Source organism: Zalophus californianus, chromosome 11 (assembly GCF_009762305.2).
Source record: "Zalophus californianus isolate mZalCal1 chromosome 11, mZalCal1.pri.v2, whole genome shotgun sequence".
NCBI classification, from domain to species: domain Eukaryota; kingdom Metazoa; phylum Chordata; class Mammalia; order Carnivora; family Otariidae; genus Zalophus; species Zalophus californianus.
Window position 1 is genome coordinate 110,255,409 of NC_045605.1, and position 22,144 is coordinate 110,277,552.

A 22,144-nucleotide genomic window follows, 5' to 3' on the forward strand; every position below is an offset into this window, starting at 1 on the left:
CCCCCCCAGGGGGATGCGCTTGTTACAGCCCAGGAGCCTGTGCGGACACGTGTTCATCGCGCAGTGTCCTTAGATGATGTCAGGCTTTGCTCTTGGTGTCGTACGTTGTGTGGGTCTGGGCAGATGCGTGACGACACGTCCCCTCCGGTGCAGCATCACACGGGGTAGTCTTAACCGCCCTGTTGCCCTCGTGTGTGGGCAGAGAGGCGGAGGTGAGACCTCTGGGCACTCTTGGCTCTTTTGGAAGCTGCAGGGCAGGCTCCCACATTCGGGTGAGGTAGAAACCCTTGCAGGCTGTGAGGAGGAAGGAAGGCGCTCCCCTGATTTCCCCGCTTCTGTCTTGGTAGAACGCTTCCACGTTCGAGGATGTTGCCCAGGTGGCCCCTGCTTATCAGAAGACCGTCCCCGTTGAGGCAGGTAAGTCGTGGCCGACCCCAGTGCCGCGGTTTTCCCAGGATGAACTTCCACACCGTGGGTGTTCCCGTCGTGGGCACAGCGTGGGCTGGGAGCGAGGGAGAGCGCCCTTGTTCTGCTCACCTGGGGAGGGGGTTTGGCTGTGCCTTGACGGAAGGCCTGCGTGTCCCCGCGGATGCTCGGAGGCTCCTTTCGCGCGCAGCGTGTTGCAGCGCTCTGCCAGTGGGGGTCTGTGTGTGGGGGGGTGCCTCCCAAAGCAGAGCAGGGCCAGCCGCCCATCTGCAGGGGTCCCCCTCACTGCCAGGGACCAGGTTCTGGGAGGTTCTAGCGCGTGCAGATGCCCCTGGCTGGCCAGTCGGCCGCGGCTGTGATGTGAGGAGCGTGTTGCTCGCTTGTGCAGAAGCTGAAGTAGACACTTCGCCTTTTCTCTCTCTCTGGGCCCTGTGCCAGGCTGCTCCCAGCCTGTCTTCAGAGCTGGCTGCCACCAGAGAAGGTGCCCTCCACCCGTTTCAGCCGCATGGCCACACCCTGAGGAGCATTGCTGAGTTGGGGGAAATGTATAGAAAGTGGTAAATGGACGGTAGGAGGCAGAGCGTCCCCATTGTTTCCTGTGGATGCCCCAGGTCAGCGGTTCCCAGACTTGGGGGTCTCGGGACACTCTGACACTCATAGGGATCGTTTGTGGGGCTTTTGTCTCTTGATCTTTGCTGTAGTGGGATTAAAACACAAGAATTTAAGATTTTACTAATGCACTTAAAAACAAGGAAACATCATGTTAATGTCATAATACTATTTATGGAAAAAATAACCACGTTTTTGAAACAAAACACACGCAGAAGCGTGGCATTGCTTTGTGTGTCTGTAAATCTCCTCTCTCAAAGACCTTTATTCTTAAGCTGCTTCTGCATTCGATCTGTTGTGGTAAAGGATGTTTAGGAAGGAGCTCTGGACTCCCCCAGGTACGCTGTTGGAAAAGAGAAGGGCGTTACCCTAGCTGCGGCTGCTCCTTCACGACCCTGCACTGGGACGGGCCGTGGTTTCCTGGTGCTCCCAGCGGGTCCTCTCTCTCACAGGCTGCCACATGCTTCTGGAACACACATTGGACGTTTGCAGAGTACTAGACCGTTGAGTTAGCCGACTTCCCAATGTTGCATTTTTCATTCTGTAGTCTCCCCAGTGACGTTCATTCACATCATCATCAGTCTTACCAGAGTCCTTAATGGAACTGGGAAGTTGTCGTGCTCGGAGCAGATACAGGTTTTCAACCATTCTGATTTTTCTTGAAAGCTTGAATTTTCCCATTGACAGTAGATACTGTCGTGTTTTTTTTTTTTGTTTTTTTTAATGTTTTTTTGATTTATTTATTTCTGAGAGTCAGAGAGAGAGGCAGAGGGAGAGGGAGAAGCAGGCTCCTCGCTGAGCGGGGAGCCCCATGCGGGACTCGATCCCAGGACCCTGGGATCATGACCTGAGCTGAAGGCAGACGCTTAACCATCTGAGCCACCCGGGCGCCCGATACTGCCGTTTTTCTTGACATGGTAGACTGAGTTGATTCATTTTAGAGAGAACATCTGCCAAATACCAAAGATGCACACCCGTACTTTGTCAGTTGTTTCAGGGCAAAATGATGTTCCATGAAGAATCAGCGCAACTTGCAGCTTAGCGCACAAATGATTTTCCTCGAGACGGGCGCAGAATTTGCTTCTGTGGCCCCCTCCCACCCCCCACAGGGGATTGGCAGATGTACAGGCCGGGCTTGAGATTTACACAACATCAGTGCTTTGTACGGTGTCATCGAGGGCATCGTTAGGGAAAATGTATTTCTGCCTTCCTGAGTGTGTGCTGGTGAGAATCCAGGGCCATTGGGAGTGTGAAATACTACAGATACCAGGCTCCCGCCGTCTGGCAGTCCTCCAGGGCGCGCTGGAGATGGAGGCGCCGAGGCCGGTCTGGGACGGGCAGGCTGAGCCGGCCGCTGGGGGACGGCTGCCCGCGACGCTGGCTCCCATGGGGCGGGCCGCCCTGGCGCGGGGCCGTGACTGGGGGGACACACTGCCGCTCTGACCAGCGTGCATCTCTCCTCCCCTCTGTAGTGAACAGCAGAACAAGCAACATTAGAGCGAACTTTGAAAACCTGGCGAAGGAGAAGGAGCAGGAGGACAGGCGGAAGGCGGAGGCCGAGAGGGCCCAGAGGCTCGCCAAGGAGCGACAGGAACAGCAGGAGGCCCGGAGGCAGCTGCATGTGAGTGTGGGGCCCGTGGCCCGGACGGTTCTCCGCGGAAAACGTTGGAAGCCTAGTTCGAGGCTTTGCTCTTAGGAACTGTAACTGTCAGCCACACGCATGGCGGGGCCTTTGACCGCCAGGTACTAGCCGGTGCTGCTCCCGTGCCCGCCCGCCTCCGAGAGTCTCCCTCCGCGGAGCCCCGGGCCCCACGCGTGCCTGGCGGTCTCCGTTCTGACCTGTGGCCTTCTGGAAGCCCCTTCCTCCTGGGGAGAAGGCCGAGAGTACAGAGGGAACTCCCTGTGAAGGAGCAGAGCCGATCTCTACTTTCTTTTTCGACCCTCGCGTCTTTCTGCACCTGCATCTGTTGTGTGCGCGCGTCTTTGGCCTCCTGTCCGCCCGAGGAGGCAGGAACGGGGGCTGCCGGAGGAGAGCGGGAGCACCTGGGCCTGTCCCTTCCTCGGCCTCCTCCCCAGGCCTGGATGTCCGTGGCTCTGGTTGCCACCTGCTGAGCAGGCCGCCTGTGTCTGGGGCTCTCCTTGCTGCAGCCTCGCCTTCTCCTGCGGGCCAGGGACGGAAGAACCCACTGCCGCGCTCCCGGGTAGTTGTGGAGCAGAATCAGAGATAAAGCCCATGAAGTTCTTTTGTAAACCGGAAAGCTTTGTTCCGTTCCATAGACGTCTCCCCCCCCCCCCCCAAAATCAGTAGTTAGGGCTCTAAGGACCCCCATCGAGAGGGAACGGGGGACTGAGGAAATGAACGTGCCGTGGGCACCAGAGACGTGAACTAAATACGCCCCGAAGGTGGTTCCGTCACACGCCGAGTAAGAGCCAGTTTGTGTAATTACGTCTTGTTAATTCCGTGATAGCTAGAAACTTCCCAAGTAAGGAGCTCGCAAGTTAAGTTTTGTTGGTTGTTCGGCGCATGGATATACAGACTACAAGGCGTTTTTCCCGACAGCTCGGTCTCATCGAGTAATTATTGCCTTCCTCACTTTCTGCCTGCGCGTCGTGACTTCTAGTCCCGTCAGCATCTGGACGGCGCAGGACGAGCGGGCGGCTTGCGGACGCCTGTCACTGTGGTTCTGTCTGGCGCCTTTGCTTTCCCTTGTCTTGCTGTCCCTTCTGCCGTGTTGTCCTCCACCTCAGCCCCTACCCCTCGCCTCTGCTGGCCCCCGGGAGCCCTCCCCGCTCAGTCCTCACTCCAGAGTCCTCTGGGCCGTGGGGTGCTCCTGGTGGCGGTACTTGAGCACGAATCCACACGTGCTTGACTCTCGGGTCCTGCTGGCTCGCCGTGAGAATTATTCTCTGTGGCCAGCAGCTGTGAGAGGGGCCGTCCCAGACCCTCGTGCGGCAGCTCAGGTGCGAGTGGCAGCCCGGGTCTCGGGCCATGCATGTGGAGCCAGCCCGGACAGGACCCCTGCCCGGGAACACGCCCGGGCCTGGGTGTTTGAGCTGGGGCTGGCTCCAGGCAGCCTGTGAACCTGACTGTCCCACTGGCAGCCCGGCGGGGCAGAGGCCGGGGAAGGTTCAGGTCCTGCTTCCGCCCCGTCCTGGTGTGGGCCCCTCGCGGGCCTGTCTCTTCCGCTGTGATGCCAGGCTGTCCGCACGGGTTTTCTGGGGCTGCCATCCCACACGATCCCAGACTCTCCTTCAGAGCAACACACGTGGACCCTCTCACGGCTCTGGAGGCTCCAGAGGAGACCCGTTTGCTGGCCTTTTCCGGCTTCTAGAGGCGCCCGCGTTCCCAGGCTCGGGGCCCCTTCCAGCCTCTGTCTCTGTGGTGATCTCTTCTGATGGGTCGTTCACATGCCTGCCTCCGTCTAGAACCATCCCTGTGGTTATGTCGGGCCCACCCGGGGAAACTGGGATTGATTGTCTCCCACCTCCCATCCGTAAATGCTTCCATCGTCAGTGCCTTTGGCCTTGTGAGGTCGCCTCCTCCCGGGATCTGGGGTCTGGGGTGTCCGTGTCTTTGAGATTCCATTTTTCTGTCCACTACAGCCCACACTCTGGCCCCCAAAGATTCCTATATGTCCCACGTGCAGAACACACCCCATTTGTAGGTCCCCAGAAATCTCAGTCCCAGCAGCGGCAGCTCGGAACCTCAAGGTCCTCGTCTGGTCACCTATCCGAGGTCTGGACCTGGTACAGGATGGCAGCCTGCCTGCCCCCTGTGGTTTGCAGCAGGAGGACTGGGGGCCCCTGACGTCCTGGGTATTGATGATGCATGACCTACACTTCACCTTGTCCTTACGGTTGTGGGTGTTGAGTCTCCATGCTTCGTACTCCCCACGCTCTGCTCTGGCAGTGAGCGCGGTCACGTAAGCCTGGGTGGACCTTTTTCTGGTAGTCTTCTGACCGGCGTTTGCGTTTCAATTACAGGAGCAAGCCCAAGCCCAGAAGCCAACGCCCCCAGCCTCCCCGACTCCTCAGCCGGCTCAGGAGAGACCGCCCCCAAGCCCCGTCTATGAGGTTGGTGTTTTCGTTCAGTGTGCAAATGAGTCTGACTCCCCCCCCCCCCCCCCCCGAACGCATCCTTCCCAGGTCCATGCCACCGTGCATGGAGGGGTCCCCTACCCCATTCTGCTTGGTGCCCCCCCCCCCCGAGGGGACGGCCTGGGGAGGAGCCCTCGTGAGTGCCGGGGGCACGTGCCGCACGTCCAGCCTGTCTGTGTGCGCGGCTGCCCCCGCTGGCCTTCCCGCCTCCTGGGCGGGGCTCCCGATGCTGCGTCGACGATTTCTAGTTCATCTCGACTGCTCTCTGCAGCACTTGACGCTGGCCCCACTCCCTTCCGGGGACCCATTTCCCGGCCCCCAGCTGCCGTCCTTCCACACGAGCTGCCCGCCCCAGCTCTCCTTCCCTCAGTGCCTTTCGAACGCAGTGTTCCCCGGCGACTGTCCTTGGTCTGTAACCCTCGTTCCCGTCCTCGGTGCCTCGTGACCGCCCGCTCGCGTCCCTCACACCTGTCTTCTCTCCTGGGCTCCGAGTTACTGGGCTGCCCGCCTCCCTGCCCCCCGTTCCATCGCGGCTCTCTGCCGCTGCCCCTGTGACCACACCTGGCCGAGCCCTGCGTCTCGTCCCCTCTGCCCTGGCCACTGCCCTGGGCCCCCTGCCCGCCGCTCTCACCGGGACGTCCTCAGAGGCCTGGCTTGTGAGGAACAGAAGCTGCCTCAGCTTTGCTGACACTTGCAGGGGTGAGGTGTCCGGTAGCTCATGAGCCGGGCAGCTCTGGGCAGCAGGCCTGGGTCTCGGGGGCATAGGCACAGTGCCACCAGGGCCCTCTGTGAGCTGCTGCCCCCTCGTGGTGGCTGTGTCCTCCTGGACTCACAGGCACTGTGGCGTGGCCTTGGGGCTCGTGACCCAGTGGCAAGAGGGGCCTTGAGCCCTCTCCCCTTGTCCTGTTCCGCTGCTGGGCCGGTCACTGAGGAGTCGGTCCTTGGAGAAGGCTGGAGTGACTTGCTGTCCCTAGTGGGAGGGCAGGTAGGTCCTGTGACCGGCAGCCCAGCCAGAACCATGTGACACGCCGGGGACAGCGCTGCTGACTCGAGAGGATAGGGAGTAGGGTGCCACCGGGCAGGCCAGGGGGGGCTCCCCCCCCACCCCTGACCTGCTCGGGATCCGCGGGGCAGCCAGCGCAGTGCTCCCACACCATGACCTGGCCTCGAACCCTCAGGGCGTCCCCTGCACATCCAGCACAGACTTGACCAAAGAAGGCTCTGGGCCTGTCGCTCTCTTGCGGTTGGTCCCTTGAGCGGCTTGGTGCCTGGCCTGGATGCCGAGTTCCCTCTCCGTGGCCTCCCTAGTGGCTCTCACAGGCTGCCTGAGCCACGACGGCCCTTTGCCAGCGAAAGCCGGTGCCTGACCCTGCTGGTTCTTACTGGGGCATTTCTGCGTGTCCCTTGCTCTCTCTGAGCCCCCGACGGTGCCTTCAGATGGTCCCTGGTCAGAAAGATGGACGGACTAAAGCCACTTGCTTCTATCAGAGTCAGAAATCACGACAACTGTAAACAGCCCGGTGTCGATTTCCTGTGGGTGTCTGCGTTTGCCCCTGCATGGCGCACTGGCCCCTCTCCCCTTCCCCTGGAGGACGTGGGCAGACCCGAACCCGCCGGCTGGGGGTGGGGCTGCGAGGCCGCGCGGCAGAAGCACAGGAGGGCTGGCGGGTCCTTGGGCGCCTTGGGCAGCTTCGGCGGCCTGGGCCTTTACTCACGGGCCCACCTGCCCCGGGCCCTGGGTTTCAGCTGCAGGCACGGCTCGGGGCGGTGCTATTCCCCACAGGCCGCGTGGTTTCGTCGCTGCAGGACTCTGGGGTGTCGGGGGCTGTGACGGTGGGGTTGCTCAGCAGGAGACGGTATGTGGTCCTTTTAGCGGCGCTGTGCCACGATTAGAATCCGAGCGTTCTCAAAACGTGAGCAGACAGGGCCTCCTCACCCGCGGGTCCATGCTGCGACCCCCCTGGAACTAAGAAGGAGTCCTGTGTCGGGGACCCAGCGTGGGCCACAGGAGATGTCTCCTTGACCCTCCCCTTCCCCAGGACGCGGCTTCATTCAAGGCCGAGCCCGAGCCCGTGTACAGCATGGAGGCGGCCGACTACCAAGACGCCGGCAGCCAGCAGGGCCTGGCCTACGCCTCGGACACCGTCTACGAGGCCACAGAGGCCCCCGGGCACTATCAAGCAGGTACAGGGGGAGGGGCGTCCCACCAAATCCCTGTCTGTCTCTGCGCCTCTGTGAAAGTGGCGTCCGTCTCCCCGTGGCCTGACCCGCCCCCCCCTTGCTTGTGCTGGTGGGGTCCTCGTCTCCCCCGCTGGGAGGGCGCCAGAACCCTCTCCCCCGGGGCTCAGAATGGCCTCCCGTGGGCGTTCCAGGAAGGGCCCCGGCTGCTGCGGGGTGGTGGGCAGGGAGGGGTGTGAAGGAAGAGGTCCCTGCTGCTCTCCCTAGCAGCTTGGGGCAGAGCCCAGCTCCAGGAAGACAGAGCATCTTGAGGTCCTTAAAGGTGATTTCTATAAAATGGAAACATTTTATACGTGTTTCAGTGGGATGAACGCACAAGTCCGTCTCTCATCTTTAAAGATGAGGTTTCCTTCCCTATATTTGGGCAGATTGAGCCTGACTCCATCCGAGAGCACAGCTTAGGACAGAGCCTTGGCTTTTCCCCGAGTGCGACGTGAGGCGTTGGCAGCATGGGGCCCCTCCTCAGAGTACCAAATACGTACAGTTTAACAGCCCGTCCTCTGAAAGTTGCCTCAGTGCCCACCCAGATCGTCGTACGCCCCGGCTGGCGTCCGCGTTGGGAAGGGGTGGGTTTGCTCCGTAAACCCGGACTCCTTTCTCTTGCTGGTCGGTGCCCCAGGCAGGGCTGGCTGAGAAAGGCGAGGGGGCACTTTGGTTAACCCTCAGTTCTTGTCTCGGTTTATTTTCAGAGGAAAACACCTACGACGAATACGAAAATGACCTTGGGATCACGGCCGTCGCCCTGTATGACTACCAGGCCGGTGAGGGACCCACATTCCTACCTGCTGCTTGTTCTCCGCTGATGCTGCTCTTAGGAGTTTGACTCCCAGAGCGTTATTACAGTTTTTAAGAAGTAATCTCAAAGTTACAGAAACTCCCATTTTCCCCGCCATCTCTATGTCTCCTCGAACCTTTGGTTACTCTTAGCCACAGGGGTGCCCCAGGCCCCCCAGAGGCCCCAGTGTGAACTCTCCAGAACCGAGGACACTGCCCACCCCAAAGCACACTCCATCCTCCAAGTGGGAGGGTCAGCCCTGAGACACCGTGACGTCTGCTGCAGGTGCCATTTTTACCGGCTGTCCCAGCCACCTCTTCTCCCGTTTGCACCGGTTGTCTCTGATCCACCCCATGGCCTCATCCTGGGGTGACCCGCGGCCCGCCCGAGGCCCTGCCCCAAGGACAGGGTGGTCCCGGGAGAGCTTCCTGCTCTTCACTGTGTACTACGCGGAGCACACGACGGGCCCCTCCATCTGTCCCGCACTGCGGTGTCCCCACCGCCCCCAGTCCAGTGTGCGGGCCAGCATTTCTCCTGCTGCTGCTGAGGGCTGTTGTGTGGTCCTCCCAAGATGCTGGGCGTCTTCAGGCTGCCGGCCATAGCTCCAGGTGCACTGCCAGCCCCCGGTGGGGTATGCCCACGTCCCCCTCCCTGCTCGTGGTGCCTCCATCCTGCCCTAGGAAGAGCATGTGCACCTCCTGTTTACTTACACCTGTTTCCACACACTTGTTGGCATGGGTGTGGTTTTTGTGAAATTGGGTATCTGTAAATTTTTACACCATGGTACATTTATCCTTGTACTTGCCGCCCCAGCCGCGACCTCGGGCTCCTTCCTAGGCTCTCCTTGGCGCCTTGTAAGCACGCTCTCCAGTGGGAGAATGGGAGAAGCCTGGCGCCGGGGAGCCTGGGCATGGGCTCTGGCTCGCGTGCTCGGGGCTGATGTGTGCGGGGGAGGGCAGGGCAGCGGAAGGAAGGCCGTGCTCTGTGGGAAGGCTCGCTCTGCTGCCCAGCCGGGAGCCACCAGCCCCTCCAGCGGCTGCCGGAGCGCGCCCCTTCCAGCAGACCGGCCGGGCTCAGTGTCACAGTGTCACCCTCCTGTCTCTCTACCCTCTCCCCTAGCGGGCGACGACGAAATCTCCTTCGACCCCGACGACATCATCACCAACATAGAGATGATTGATGACGGCTGGTGGCGCGGGCTGTGCAAGGGCAGGTACGGGCTCTTCCCGGCCAACTACGTGGAGCTGCGGCCGTAGGTGCCCGGCGGGACGCCGGTGCCCGGATCGGAGGCTGCTGTACAAACCGCTTTTATATGTGATCCTTCTGCTGACGCTTTTGGAAATGCTCATGCCACAGAATTCGCTAATATGTTGTAATCACACGCCTCAGGAGGACTTGGGTAATCGATTTTACGCATTTAAGGCATTTTTCGTTTCTGCCAAATTGATTGTCAGAGCCACTTCAGGGACCCTCGGCTGTCCTGAGTGCTTGCTGTCCTCGCCCCACCGGTGGCGGTCGGGACCCCTGACACGCTGCCTGTGCTCGGACCGGCCTTGCGCTGTCGGGCGGGAGTCACTGTCCCCAGCAGAGGGGGGGCTGACGGGAGGCTGGGACTGAGACCGGGGGTGCAGCGGGTGGCGGCCTTAGCTCCGGGTGGGAGCGCCTTCGTGTTTCCCCAGACCTGCGCTCTTTCCCCTCCCTCCCTTGTCCCTCTCCTGACACCTGCCGCCAGGAGGGCCGCTCCTGTCGCAGCTCCTGTCGCGGCTCCTGCCCCCGAAGCAGCGTCACCCAGTGCTGCGCACACGGCCCTCCCCGGGCAGCCCCCGGCGGCCCCCTGCGGCTGAGCCCTGTGTCTGCTGGGTCAGAGGATGGCCCCCCCGCCGCGGGAAGGCAGGCGCCTTCACTGTCGTACCCTGCCAGAAACATTTTTTCCACCAAGGCACTCGTGTTTGTTGTGCCAAAATACCACGCATTTGACAGTCAAATGCGATCGATTGACTTGGCTAAAGAGTGAAGCAGAGAGTGAGTTCTCTCACCCAGGATGCTCCCCGTGGACGCTGCCTGGGAGCACATCACCCTCTTGAGAGCCGGGGAGGCCAGGTCAGTGCTGGCAACGGTCCGGGGCAGCCTTTCCGGAAGATTCTGTCGCGGTGTCTTGGGTGTTGGGGACATGAGCATCTACTTCCTCAAGTGCGTTTCTGCATAATCCTTGCTTTACCACAATTAGGTCGGGTTTTATATGCAATTATTGTATCTAAGTTTCTGTAGCACACATCATAGGTATGATTTTTTTTTAAATTAAATATTCAAAATAAACTTTTTTTGATCCATTTGCTTGCTGATGTTCCTCTGGTCTTGGTCACTTTGTTCCACTTAGAAGTTGGCTTCCTGACCCTTGATCTTTAATTTATCAGCTTTAGACAAACTAAAGATTCCCTCTTTAAGAAGCATGCTTCTTAAAGGGCACTTTTTATGAGGGGAAATGTATTTACACTCTGATGTTCTTTAGACAGGAATATCAAGCAAAATAGAAAACCCCATCTGTTTAAAAATCATTTTGGAATTAAGAGTTCTCACAGTAAGTCCCGAGGTGGTTATAGTGGGGCTGAAGGCACTGTTCTCTGGGGTGCAGTACCCTGAGGTTCGAAGCAGCCGCTGAACGTGGGGCATGTGGAGGCTGGCGTCGGTGTCATGGGGCCGACAGACTCCGTGAGCCGGTTTGGACCGCCCAGCCGGGTGGTCGTCCGCTCCCGGTCACGGCCTCTGCGTTGGGGCCCCGCCACCGTGGCGGCGGAGGGGCCGTGCGCACAGGCCTGGCTCCCCAGGTGCCGCGGGGGTAGGCGGGCCTCTCCTCGTGGACGTCTGTGTGGCGGGACGGGGCGTGGGGCCTTCCGGACGTGCCGCCCTCACCGTCCCTGGAAGAAACGGAGGGCAGCGCGGGTCACGGACGGTCCAGGGCCGTGCCGTCCTGCGTTTACGGGAGCTGGGGGGTCACTCGCCACCGCCGCGGGTCTGCCAGGACCCCCTGTGGGTGGGACCCTGCGGGAACTGTCGTTTGGTGGCTGGCCCGTGTCACTCGGCATCGCGTCCTCCGGGTCCGTCCCTGCTATGGCAGGTGTCCGCGCGTCCTTCCGGGCTACGGCTGTGACAGTCCATCGTGCAGATGGGCCCCGCCTTACCCATCTGTCGAGGAGCAGTCGGCTTGCCTCCACCATCTGGTGGCTGTGTCTCCCACCTCCCACCCACTCCGTCCAGCTGCCCACTGCCGCCCCCTCAGGGACCACAGTGGCCCGGAGCTGTCCTCATTCCTGTCTGCACGCCCCCTACCCTTCTGCCACACGTGTCTTGGGGACATCCTCCGTAGCCGCTCCTGGACCCCTGTTCTCCTGTGCCCTCGTGGTCCTGATGCTCTCTCCTGACCTCTAAACGTCAGGGTGCCCCAGGGCTTTGTCCTCGAGCGCGGTCCTGGTCTGTCGGCACCCACGCTTGGGGATGGCCCTGCAGACCAGGCCTCCCCCAGGATGTCGAACTGGCTTCTTGGCTTGGCTCCTGCAGGCTGGACTCCAGTCTCGCCCCAGGCCGGCGCCTCCCGCAGACCCTCGCTTCAGCGCAAAGGCGGCTGCATCCTTCCCTCGCGGATGCCCATAGCCTTGGAGTCGCCGGACTCCTTCCTTCTCCCCTCTGTCCCATCTGCTAGCAAGTCCTGCCGGCTGTGTCCTGAAGCACGGCCCGCCTTCCTGCTATCACTCCGTGGAAGTACTTCACCCCTTGCCTGGGTTATCGGGATAGCTCCCACCCGGGTTTCCTACCTCCTCTGGCCTCTAAAGATGTTCCCTCCCGGGCTGTGACTCTGGAGCAGCTCCCGTGTCCCCGGGAGTCAGGCCGCGGCCCTCCCGCTCTCCCTTCTGATGAGCCAGCACCGGTCCCTGCCTCAGGGCCTTTGCACTGAGGCTTCCTTCTGCCCAGGACCCCACAGGCTTACTCCCTCACCTCCAGCCAGTGCACTCTCAAGGGCTACCCTGGCCCCTCCTTAAAACTGCAGGTCTGAACCTCAGCGGGGCCCCGGTCGCCATCTCGCAGAAGCAACGTTCTGGAGAGTGGCTCAATTTCCAGACCGACTCACTGAGTCCTGTTTAATTCATTGTTCAATACAAACACCATACACTTTTAATCCAAAATATTTGTTAAATCTTTCTAGCTTCCCTCCCCCCCCCCCCAATCAATTCTGAAATCACCTTTATCTTGAGTATTGTTGCCTGAGACGGGGGCTCCTGTAGACCCGGGGTGGAAGGACGGGGAGGTGGAGGGTCCGGGGAGGACTGCACGCAAATGCTGGCCCCTTTTTAGTATTTATTTGACTGTTGCTGTGTTTGGCTTACGTTTCTTATATTATAAAAGCATTATGAGTTCGTGTCGAAAACAACGCAGGTAGTGCCATGAGGTCTGGCGTAAAAAAGGAAACCTCTTCCCCCTATGTCTTCTCTCTCACTCCCTGACGGGGATTTTGTCAATGATTTACGGGAATTTTAGGGACAAATTTCTCTATATACAAGCACGTGCACATATAACAAGTAAATTTTTTAAAAAGATTTTACTTATTTATTTGACAGAGAGAGCGCACGCACAGGCAGGGGCAGCAGGAGAGGGAGAAGCAGACTCCTCGCTGAGCAGGGAGCCTGATGCGGGACTCGATCCCAGGAGCCTGGGATCATGACCTGAACGAAAGGCAGACGCTTAGCCGACTGAGCCACCCGGGAGCCCCTATAACAAGTAAATTTTTTTTTTTTTTTATACACAGGTTCGCACTGTGCTTTGCTTTCTGCAACTTGCTTTTTTAACAAGAGATAGATTTTGTCCATCTTGGTCACATCCTCTTTTGTATCCTCTGTGTAGAATTTCACTTAGGAATGTGACAATTAGTCGAGCCCCACGGATAGACACTTTGCTGTCAGAGACGGCACCTCTGTCTCACTGCACACTTGGGTACAAGTATGTGGAGGAGGAACATTGAGAAGTGGGCTGGCAGAGTGCAGCAGAGACTGGTCACCTCTCCCCACTCCCTCTGACTGACCCTCCCAGCTGACAGCCGTTGTCTTCAGCGTTGCAGCCCAGTTGAAAGACGTATTTTTCCATCCCTTGCAATTAGATGTGGTCGTGTGACTGGCTTGGAAGTGAAACTTCGTTGTGGAGGACTTCTGGGAATGGTCCTTACAAAGAGGACTGACAGCGGGAGTATCTTTTGACTTCTTTCCTCCTTCCATTTCTCCTTTCTATTGTCCGGAATATAGGTGTGATGGCTGGAGCTCTGCCAGCTCTTTTGGACTATGAGGCACTTTGAAGGTACCTTCTCAGGATAGTGGAGCAGAAAGACAGAAAGGGCCTGGGTTTGTGACAACATCAGGGAGCTGCCACACTAGTCTTGCATGCTTCAGTACTTTTTTTTTTTTTTTTATGAGGCAGAGACAAACTTTTATTCTATCTAAACCATAATTATATTTCTAGTATCTGCTACAAGTGCAAACAGTTTCCAACTGACTCGCTAGGTCAATGAGTATGAAGTTTCCCTCTTGAAAGTTTTGCACATGAGAGCACGTTTCTTCTTACTTTCACCAAATTCAAGTATTATAAAAATTTCAGGTCTCTGACCATCTTCTAAATGAAAATGCATATTCTTGTTGCTTGTGTTTCATTTTACTTCCGGGGAATGGCCCCCTTTCTTTCCTTCCCTCTCCTTTTATCATCTGCTTGCTTCCTTTCTTACACACGCATAAGCGACTCACGACAGGCTCATGGTGACCATTCAAACAAGGACTTTCAATTCTGGAAATACCTGGAACTGGACATTATGATAACCTTCTTGCCATAAAATGCCAAAAACAGTACATAAATGGTAACCAACATCTTTTAAATGTAGAGCTGAGGTGGTAGGAAGGGTAAGAACATCCTCAGGAGCCAAACAGAAAGCTCGGCCTCCAGTCCTGATGAGCATGAGGTCATCAGTGTGCGGCAGGTGGAGCCTGGAGTGGAGGGGTTTGCCTGCACACAGGGCGGGAGGCACGGCTTGAGGCCCAGCGGGGTGCACTGCTGGGACAGAGGACCCCAACAAAGCTGGGGCCCTTAACGGAACATTGCCTCGAGGGAAGGGTAGCACGGTAAGCCTGTGCCCGTCGGCAACGCCAGAGATCCCAGTAACTTGTCTGTCTAGCCTGCAGGTCTGGGTAGGGAAAAAGAGGCGGTGTGATGTTTGGTCAAGATTTTGTTCAAAGGAGATTAACTGCAACTGATGAAGTGGAAAAGGCGAGCTTGGCAGAACCCCCTGAGTGGCGCAGAAAGAATAGAGGAGGACGTTAGGGCAGACATTTTCCCAAACTAGCTGCTGGGGGTGACCTTAACTCGGGACAGCTTGGTTGCCCTCTCACTGAGCAAGTAGCGATTTCCTACTATATCCCTGCCTCTTTGCTTAAGAACTGGGGATGCAGAGGGCGCCTGGGTGGCTCAGGCGGTTAAGCGTCTGTCTTCGGCTCGGATCGTGATCCCGGGGTCCTGGGATCGAGCCCCGTATCAGGCTCCCTGCTCAGTGGGCAGCCTGCTTCTCCCTCTGCCCCTTCCCCCCAACTCATGCTCGGTCGCTCTCTCTCAAATGAATGAATAAATAAATAATCTTAAAAAAAAAAAAGAATTGGGGATGCAGAGATAAAGAGACAGTCTCTGGACAGGGGAGGGGAGGCAGGGAGTGACTGCTGGTGGCTCTGAAGTTTCCTTTTGGGGTCATCATGTTCTGGCATTAGACATAGGAGGTGGTCACACAACATTGTGAATGCACAAAATGTCATCGAATTGTACACTAAAATGATAAATGGTTTAAAGAAAAGGAGAGAGGGCGCCTGGGTGGCTCAGTTGGTTAAGCGACTGCCTTCGGCTCAGGTCATGATCCTGGAGTCCCGGGATCGAGTCCCACATTGGGCTCCCTGCTCAGCAGGGAGTCTGCTTCTCCCTCTGACCCTCTTCCCTCTCGTGCTCTCTATCTCTCATTCTCTCTCTCTCAAATAAATAAATAAAATCTTTAAAAAAAAAAAAAAAAAAAAAAAAAAAAAAAAGAAAAGGAGAGAGACAGTCCCAATCCTGTAGTTTGTAGGTATAGGGACAGATAAAAAATCCTGATACCATATGAAAGGCAGGGGTGCCATGGGCATCAGAGGAGGGGAGCTGGGCAGAGTCAGGGACAGATTCTGGGGGAGGTCAGGTTTGAGCTGGGTCTTGGGGTGGCAGGGGGAAGCAGGGTGGTCTGAGCAGAAGGACAGTGTGTGAGCAGGGCCTTGATATTGCTGGACTCTCAGGCACAGGTGGGTATGGAGAAACACCAGAGCTAGCAATCAGGTCATAAAGGGCTTTATAAGCCAGTTACGGGGATTGGGCTTTATTCTGAGTGCACACAGGAGTTATTGAAGACTTTGAAGCCCTGAAGTGATCCCATCTGTTTTCTGGAAGGATCAGTTAGGCATCTGAGATGTCAGCGTGATACTTAACTTCTTAGCACCAAAGTCCTTAAAGATGAATGTCATAAATAAAACTAAAGTTTTAGAATTTAACCCTTAGTATTTCAAGGGTTATTATTACCTTTTGCCCTGTGTACTTGTGAAGGGAAAAAATAAAAATGCCTCATTCCATTTACCGAAAACAAAGAAAACACAGTATTACTTACGTTTGCTTAAAAAAAAAAACCATTTTTCAATTGGTAGGAATGTGGGGTTGGAATTGATACTGGGTTCTCTACTCCGTTCCGTTAATCAATTTATCTTTCCACCAATACCACACAGTCTCGGTTTCTGTGGCTGCACAGTGAGCCTGGAAATTGGGTGGACTGATTTCTCTCACTTTACTCTTCTTTTCAAAATTGTCTTAGCAATTATAGGTCTTTGCTTTTCCATATACATTTAGAATAATCTTGTTTGTATCTACGAAAAATCTTGCTGGGATTTTTTTTTTTTTAAGATTTTATTTATTTATTTGACAGAGAGAGACACAGCGAGAGAGGGAACACAAGCAGGGGGAGTGGGAGAGGGAGAAGCAGGCTTCCCGCGGAGCAGGGAGCCCGGTGTGGGGCTCGATCCCAGGACCCTGGGATCGTGACCTGAACCGAAGGCAGACGCTTAACGCCTGAGCCACCCAGGTGCCCCTTGCTGGGATTTTGATAGGAATTACACTACACTTACATATTGTCTTCACCATGTAGAGAGCCTTCAATATAGAAACATGGTATTTCCCTCCATTTATTTACATCTTCTTTTGTTTATTGCATCAGCATTTTGTAGTTTTCAGTATCTAAGTCTTATATGTATTTTGTCAGATCTACATCTAAGTATTTCATTTATTTTTGGCAGTTATGAACTCTATTTCTGTTTTCAGTGTGCACACATCCATTGCTTGTCTGTAGAAGAAATACAATTGATTTTCGTATATTTATCTTGTATCTTGTAACCTCGCTGTGCTCCCCTATAAATTCTAGAAAGTTTTTCTTGTTGTAGATTCCTTGGGCTTTTCTATGCAGACAATCACATCACCTGCAAAACGAGACCGTTTTATCTCTTCCTTTCCAGTCTCTGTGCCTTTTCTTGCCATATTGCCTTGGCTAGAATGTCTAGCACCATGTTGGCAGTGCTGACAGCAGATGTCCTTGTTCCCAGTCTTTGGAGGAAAGCGCTCAGTCTTTCCCCATTAAGTGGAGTGTTACCTGTAGGTTTCTGGCAGATGCTCTATTTACCCCTTTGTAACAGTATTGACTAGATGTGTCTTCCGGTCCTACCTTCACCCATAAACTGCAAGGACGCTGTCACAGCCGGCCTCCAGCACAACCCCAGTGCTCCTGGGATCGTGCCCCGGGGCAGCCCCTCCCCATAGAAGAGGGCAACCTGCGTAACAATAGGACGCTGGGAAAATGGCGGGGTGTCACCTCCAAATGTGAGTCATCATCGGAGACACTGAAGTTTCAGCCTTGCTCTCTTAGATCATGGGCTCTCAGAGAAGCTGGCCCTCCATCATGAGGAAGCTCAGACAGCCCTCAAGGAGCTGAGGCCTCCTGCCAACAGCCATGTGAGTGAGTCACCTCGGAAACGAATCCTCTGTCCCCAGAAAGTCTCGGTCAACACGTAAGCCGACGCCTCACGAGAGGGGCTGAACCACAACCACCTCACTAAGCGTCTCCCAAATTCCTGGCCTACACAAACAGTATGAGATAATCTTTACTGCTGCTTTAGACCACTCAATTTTGGGGTAACTTATAAGGCAGCAACGTGTAACTAGGGAGATGTTTGAGTTTCTTATTTGAATCCGGCAAAGAATGGGCATGGGCTCCCTCATAGAAAACGATGCTCGGCTGACGGGCATACGCTGGTACCTTTTTTGAGGGGGCGGCCGACAGGCCCTGCAAGGACTTATGGAAACGTATAGAACCACCTTCACCCCCACAGTTCTACGTCTAAGGATTTATCCTGGTTGTACGTGCACCTGTGCATAAAGGAGATGTCCTCCCATGCCCGTCTGCAGGGCCCGTGAGAGTGTGGAACATCTGTGCCAAGGGGCTGGGCAGCCGAGAAAGAGCAGCCCCCCCCCCCGAGGAACCATCACCAAGATGTGTGGGAGCTGACAGAGGCAAGCGGTCTTGGGGGCAGCGGTTTGATGATTTCTGGGAGCTCGGAGATGCCGAGATCCAGTCCCCAGGGAGCATCCGAGAGACGCTCTCACACAAGCACACTTGGGTATATTCACAGCAGCGCTGTTTGGTTTGGTTTGTTTTTTATTTTTTAAAAATATTTATTTGGGGAGGGGGAGGTGCAGAAGGAGAGGGAGAGGGAGTCTTTGAAGCAGACTCCCCCCACTGAGTGTGGAGCCCCACACAGGGCTCCACCTCACAACCCCAAGATCATGACCCAAGCTGAAACCAAGAGTCGGGCACTTAGCTGCCTGCACCATCCAGGCACCCCTTGGTTTTTAAATTTATTTTATTTTTTTTATTTTTAATGTCCAGCATTTATAATATGAGGGCCAGAGTTTTCTCCCCAACTCAAGTTTATACACTTTCGATCGGCTTGTGAGGCCAATAGGGATACTTCTTGTCTAATTTGGTTTCGGGGAAGACTTCATTCGGGTCCTCAATGGTTACCTGATCAAATGGAATTATGTTCTTCATCTTCTCCAACTCTTGTTCATATTCCTCAATCCTGGCCTTTGAGAGAGACAAAAACTCAGCACAGCTCTTCACATCGGCTTTTTCTTCAGCATCCCCCTGAACAGTATATCTGTCCTCGGGCATGGGAACCTTCAGGGCATTAAACTTCTCCAAGTCGTCTACCATGCCCAGCCTTTGCCACATTGGCCTTGTCGTAAGCCCCGTCGATAGCAGGTGGATTCTCGGGGAGAGTAGCCAACCTGGAGGTAAGCATCTCCTTCCAGGACTTCCGGGAGTTAGCAATGGTCTTCTGGTTTTGGGGTATGATCTCCCCAGAAGCTACCCAGCCAATGGCTTTTAGAGCAAGTTTTCACCCAGCCATCGTGAGATCCTTCACCGACCCCAGCGGTCCATGGTCCACAGCAGCAAGGAACAGAATGGGGTTCTCCTTGGTTTGTTTTTTATTTATTTACTTATTTTTTTTTAAAGCTTTTTTTATTTATTTGAGAGAGAGAGCACATGAGAGGGGGGAGGGTCAGAGAGAGAAGCAGACTCCCTGCCGAGCAGGGAGCCCGATGCGGGACTCGATCCAGGGACTCCAGGATCATGACCTGAGCCGAAGGCAGTCGCTTAACCAACTGAGCCACCCAGGCGCCCTCCTTGGTTTGTTTTTTAAATAAACTTTTAATTTTAGAATACCTTTAGATTTTATTTATTTATTTATTTATCTATTTATCTATTTATATTTTTTAAAGGGTTTTATTTATTTATTTGAGAGTGAGAGAGAACGAGAGAGAGAGAGCACAAGCAGGGGGAGCGGCAGGCAGAGGGAGAAGCAGACTCCTTCCTGAGCAAGGAGCCTGATGCAGGACTCCATCCCAGGACCCTGGGATCATGACCTGAGCCGAAGGCGGACGCTCAACCGACTGAGCCACCCAGGCGCCCAACCTTTAGATTTTTAGAAAGGTTGTAAATTTGATACAGGGAAATTCTTAAAATATTCCCTGCCAATTTCGCTTATGATTAACCTCTTGCTCAACCACCGTCCATCCACTTCTTCAAACTAAGAAATTAACATTGGTATAACACCGTTAACTAAATGACAGACTTTATTTGGATTTAAATTGTTTCCATGAATGTCCTTTTTCTGTTCCAAGATCCAGGATTCCACATTCCATTTAGAAAACATTTTTTTTTTTCTTAAAAAGGAGATGTATTGAGACATAATTTGCTTACCATGTAATTCACCTAGCTAGTGTACAGTTTAACAGCTTTTGGCGTGTTCGCAGAGTTACGGAAATACCACCACTGTCTAATTCCAGAACATTCTCATCACCCAAAAAGCAACCCGTGCTGGGCGGTGGTTACTCCCCATCCCCTCCCCCATGCCTGGCTCCCACTCATCTGCTGTCCATGTCTGTGGATCTCCCTGTTCCAGACATTGCATGGAAACAGAATTGCATGATATGTGGTAATTTGGGACAGGCTTCTTTCACTTAGCACGATGTTGGAAAGCTTTGTTTTTATAGCAAAAAAAAAAAAAAAATCTAAAGATCAACAGATGAATGGATAAATCAATTTTGATATATTCATATAGTGAAGTGTATTCCACTGTGAACATGAATGATTTAAAGCTACATCTGTCGTCTTTGATGAGTTTCAAAAGTAATATTGAAATAAATAAGCCAGTTGCAGGATTCATGATTGCCAATAATTATAATATCGATGATGATGGCGGCCACCACTTAACTGAGTGGCAACTAAGTGCCAGGAACTGTTCTCTTTGAGGACTGCTAATTGATCATACATGAAGTAAGAGATCACTTCTATAAGGTTTTAAAATGTGCATAATAGGAGTGCCTGGGTGGTGCAGTTGGTGAAGTGTCTGCCTTCAGCTCAGGTCACGATCTCAGGGTCCTGGGATCGAGCCCCGCATCAGGCTTCCCGCTCAGTGGGGAGACCGCTTCTCCCTCTGCCCCTCCCCCTACTCATGTGCACATGCTCCCTCTCTCTCTCTGTCAAATAAATAAAATCTTAAAAAATAATAATAAAACGTACATAACAGGGGCACCTGGATGGTGCAGTCATTGAATGTCTGATTCTTGGTTTTGGCTTGGGTCGTGATCTTGGGGTCGTTGGATCAAGCCCCAAGTCAGGCTCTGCTCACGGTGTGGAGTCTGCTTGGGATGCTCTCTCTCCTTCTCCCTCTGCCCCTCCTGCTCGTGCTTGCTCTCTCTCTCTCTCAAATAAATAAATCTTAAGGAAAATAAAACGTGCACACTACTCCGTGTTTTTTATGGACACTTACATAAGCGGTGAACGTACCAACATGCGTAGAGACGATAACCGCCACGTTCAGGGCAGTGACTTCCTCTGAGGTGGAAGGAAGGAGGTGGAATCAGGAGGAGGCACAAGGGGCTTCGAGCGTGTCCCTGTGATGTCTGATGTCAAGCCGGGTGGTGCCCACGGGTGTTCGTTTCAGTGCCCCTTCAGTGGGCCCGGCCCGGCATGCTTAATAATTTTAAAAAGAGCAAGACTAGTACAGAGCAGTGTGTAGAGTGAGCTATATTTGGGTTTTAAAAATTATTCATACGCATATGCTTGCAGATGTATGCGCAAGGCCAGGAAAGAATCACAAGGAGTCCTTAATAGGCACAAGCTCTGGGGGTGGGGCGCCCTGGGGTCTGGCGAGCCAGTGGGGAAGGGAGAGACGCTTTTTCCTGATCATTTTGGATTTCATACCATATGTATTTTTACCACTTGATTAAAAAGATTAACCAATCTGTCTTTGTTTATTCCCTTTGGCATGGGCAAGCCATTTCCCCGTAAGACCTCATTTGCCCCCACAAGTTCCTGGGGCCACCGGGATCATCGGTGCATATTTCAGATGAGGACACTGAGGGGCCCAGAGTTTGCACAACTCATGGACTGGTGGCTGGTTCCCAGGTGAGGTCCCACCTTGGACGGTGAAGCTTGGTGGGTGGCTCATCCAGGGCAAGTCTGTTGGCTCCTTGGCACAGGACGGAAGCGGCCTCAGGACCGTGGTGCCTTCCCTCTGGGCATTTGGCATGGCTAGATGGGCTGTTCTCCGAGGTGTCCCCTTGCAGAGTGGAGCGCTACACACTCAACGCTACACAGCCACATGGGACATGGTGGAGCTTCAGCTGTCCCCTGATGCTGCATCGCTGGAGGGTTTGGGGAAGGTTTATTTTGCAGGGGTTGCTTTAGAGAAGAGGTTCTCCAACTGTAGCAGGCATGGAGGTCACCCGGAGGGCTTATTAACCCAGGTTGCTGGGCCCTGCCCCAGAGCTTCTGATTCTGCAGCTGGGGAAGAGCCAAGAATCTGCATTTCTAACCAGGTCCCCAGTGACCCCGCTGCTGCTGGCCCAGGGACCAGATGTTGAGGACCCCTGCCTCAGAGCCTCCTCTCTGTACACTGTAGACTGATGGAGCCACAGGGGACAGTCCAGGGACAATCCCAGAGAGCAGAGGTACAAGCTGCCCACCCTCCAAAGGTCGCCTGTGTGCCAGGCTGGACTCCCACAAGCTGCAGCGTCAGCACCACGGTCTGCCACCCACCCCTCACCCACTCCGGTCGGATGTGGATGGTGGATACAAGGCATTGTTTCTCTAACTTCCCTTAAGACCCACCCCAGGAGGGTGTCAACCATATGGATTTAGGGCTTCCTCTGGTTTAAAATAAAATAAAAAGGTCCTGAGCAGACCTAACCAGTTCACCTCATGTGAGCAAAACTTAACCAAGCTCATATCGTGAACAAGAAAGCAGGTTGTTTATTTATTTATTTAAAAGATTCTATTTATTTATTTATTTA

The 22,144-nt window shown here is 54.7% G+C and overlaps 1 protein-coding gene across 3 annotated transcripts in view; it reads left to right on the top strand.

The window, feature by feature from the left end:
- CTTN (cortactin) overlaps window positions 1-10,476 on the top strand; it is a 31,513-nt gene extending 21,037 nt beyond the window's left edge. For all 3 annotated transcript variants that reach the window (XM_027579836.2, XM_027579838.2, XM_027579837.2), the window contains 6 exons: window positions 348-417; window positions 2,508-2,656; window positions 5,020-5,109; window positions 7,173-7,317; window positions 8,061-8,132; window positions 9,266-10,476. In XM_027579836.2, the coding sequence (XP_027435637.1) occupies window positions 348-417; window positions 2,508-2,656; window positions 5,020-5,109; window positions 7,173-7,317; window positions 8,061-8,132; window positions 9,266-9,402 (663 nt within the window). In that variant the 3' untranslated portion in view covers window positions 9,403-10,476. The remainder of the gene's footprint in view (window positions 1-347; window positions 418-2,507; window positions 2,657-5,019; window positions 5,110-7,172; window positions 7,318-8,060; window positions 8,133-9,265) is intronic.
- Window positions 10,477-22,144: the final 11,668 nt, after the last annotated feature.